Here is a 2,010-nt window from a genome sequence, read left to right as displayed (position 1 = left end):
ATGCTGTATGTATACACTTACTTACTTGTTATACTTATATATATATATATATATCCTTCTTTCAATTCGAAAGCTCCCTCCCTCTCTCGGTCCTTCCTATATATATACTCTTCTCACAGCACGATTGAACTTGACTTACACTCTACGTATGTATGATGCAAAAATGGAATCTCATTTCAAAATATTCAACGTAAGGTCTTGTATTCAATGCCTGCCGCTAAAGCTACATTCTCATATCCAGATCCATGCTTATTCTATCCCGCCAGATTCTTCAATCCAAGCAACGCAAGCTAGGAGAATGAAACTCAACGCAACGCAACGCATAACTCCCCGAGAGAATGAAGGGGTATCAACCAGTTTTCTCTTCCTATGATGCTCACGCCAGCCGGCCATGCCGCTTTCTCGTAATTTCAATGGTATCCGCCCTAGTATGCATATGAAAGTCAAGAATACAAGAAAGAAATCTATACAATACAATACAATTAGTAGGATCTTTCTTTCTCTGTCTCTCACTTTCTTTCTAATCTTTCTCAGATGCTTAGTCGCTCCTAGTTTCCTGGTACAAGGCATTCGGAAGTTCCACATTGGCTTGCGAATTTCCTCGAAGTCAGCGGTTGCGGGACGAGACCTTCTGCCACCAAATCCTTAAAATTCCACTCCGGTGCAGATTCCGTCTTCCAGGACCAGAAAATCCAGCCCGTGTGTTGTTCAAACGCATCGAGTTGTGCTTCAACAAAGTAGGCCAGATTCGTCTTGTCAACGTCTGACATTCCATTCACAGTTCCCTCGTATTTGCCATCACAGGAGCCATAGTAGCCTTGGCTTTTTCCGGGCAGTGTGCCATCGTAGCGAGCTCCTTTTCCTAGACCATTCAACCACTTTGCACAATCCGTTTGCGCGGCAGACCACTCGCCGACAATGAGCCATTTATCCGTGCCTGAGACTTTCGGGCCATTGAAACAGGCGTTCTGGATGTGCTCGCAGGGTTTGCGCGCGACTTCTTCTTGGGAAAATACTTGGTAAATGTGCGTGTCTAGAATCACGTTGTTGGTGCCTGCAGCCTGATCCATGAAGCCGTTCCAGTACGAGTCGATGTCGAGGAATGCGTCGTGAATGACAACGGCTGTGTTGCCGGCGGAGTTGCGTACGTTTCCCCAACCGTTGTAGTAGTACTCTTTGAGTTGGCTCATGTCGAGGCCCCAGTTTCCAGGTTCGTTGATTAGCTCAATGGCCGTTACGACGTCGAGGTCGTTTTTGTAGCGGTCGGCAAGGTTTGAGATGGCTATGAGGGTATTTTTGACGTTGTCGCCTGATTGCCAGTCTATGTTGCCGTTCTTTCCACTGTTGTCGAAGCCATTCTGGGAACCGGGTGCTGAGACTGTTAGCGTAGCTTAGGATGTAAGAGGAGAGCACTTACCTCCGTGTAAATCAAGCATCACCTTCAGGCCGTAGTTGCGAGCGGAAACGATGGCACTATCGAGGTATGGCAGCTGTCCTTGCACGTATGGGTCTCCATCGAGAGGGTTCAGAGCCCAGTAGCCAATTGGGATTCGGACATGATTGAGGCCGACTTGAGCAATCTGCTTGAAATCATCATCTGTAATCCAAGAAGCCCAATGTTGCGTAAGCTGTTGGGTTGCTGCATCCTTTCCCAAAGCTGCTGAGAGAGTGTACTCGTCGACTACTCCGCCTCCGTTTGCCCAGGGTTGGAAGATTGAAGGAGTGATCCATGGCTCCAGAACAAACCACTAAAGGGCGAAGTGAGTCAGTATTTCGATCTGGGGGGTGAAATTGAATTAGGAAACGAACGACTTACACCACCCAGGTTGACTCCGCGAACCTTGTCGGAGGTGTAGTCGAAGGCAAGATCTCGTGGATACCTAGAAGCTTGTTAGATGTGGGGAGAGGGAAGGGATTTGGTGGCACTGTAGTGAGGAGGAGTACTCACAAAGGCTTCCCGACAACTAAACCCACCAGAGCAGCAACAAGCAATGACTTCAAGGAAACCAT

At 47.8% G+C, this 2,010-nt stretch overlaps 1 protein-coding gene across 1 annotated transcript; it reads right to left on the bottom strand.

Annotated features, from left to right (window-relative positions):
* Positions 1 to 548: 548 nt before the first annotated feature.
* Positions 549 to 2,010, bottom strand: EXG (Glucan 1,3-beta-glucosidase; the record flags this gene model as incomplete). The annotated part of the gene is made up of 4 exons (XM_031148674.1): positions 549 to 1,378; positions 1,418 to 1,748; positions 1,817 to 1,880; positions 1,949 to 2,010. 4 exons carry the CDS (start codon positions 2,008 to 2,010, stop codon positions 549 to 551), a joined length of 1,287 nt encoding a protein of 428 aa, XP_031007080.1.

Source organism: Lachnellula hyalina, assembly GCF_007821495.1.
Source record: "Lachnellula hyalina strain CBS 185.66 chromosome Unknown contig00033, whole genome shotgun sequence".
Classification (NCBI taxonomy): domain Eukaryota; kingdom Fungi; phylum Ascomycota; class Leotiomycetes; order Helotiales; family Lachnaceae; genus Lachnellula; species Lachnellula hyalina.
This window is presented reverse-complemented; position numbering and strand designations above follow the sequence as displayed.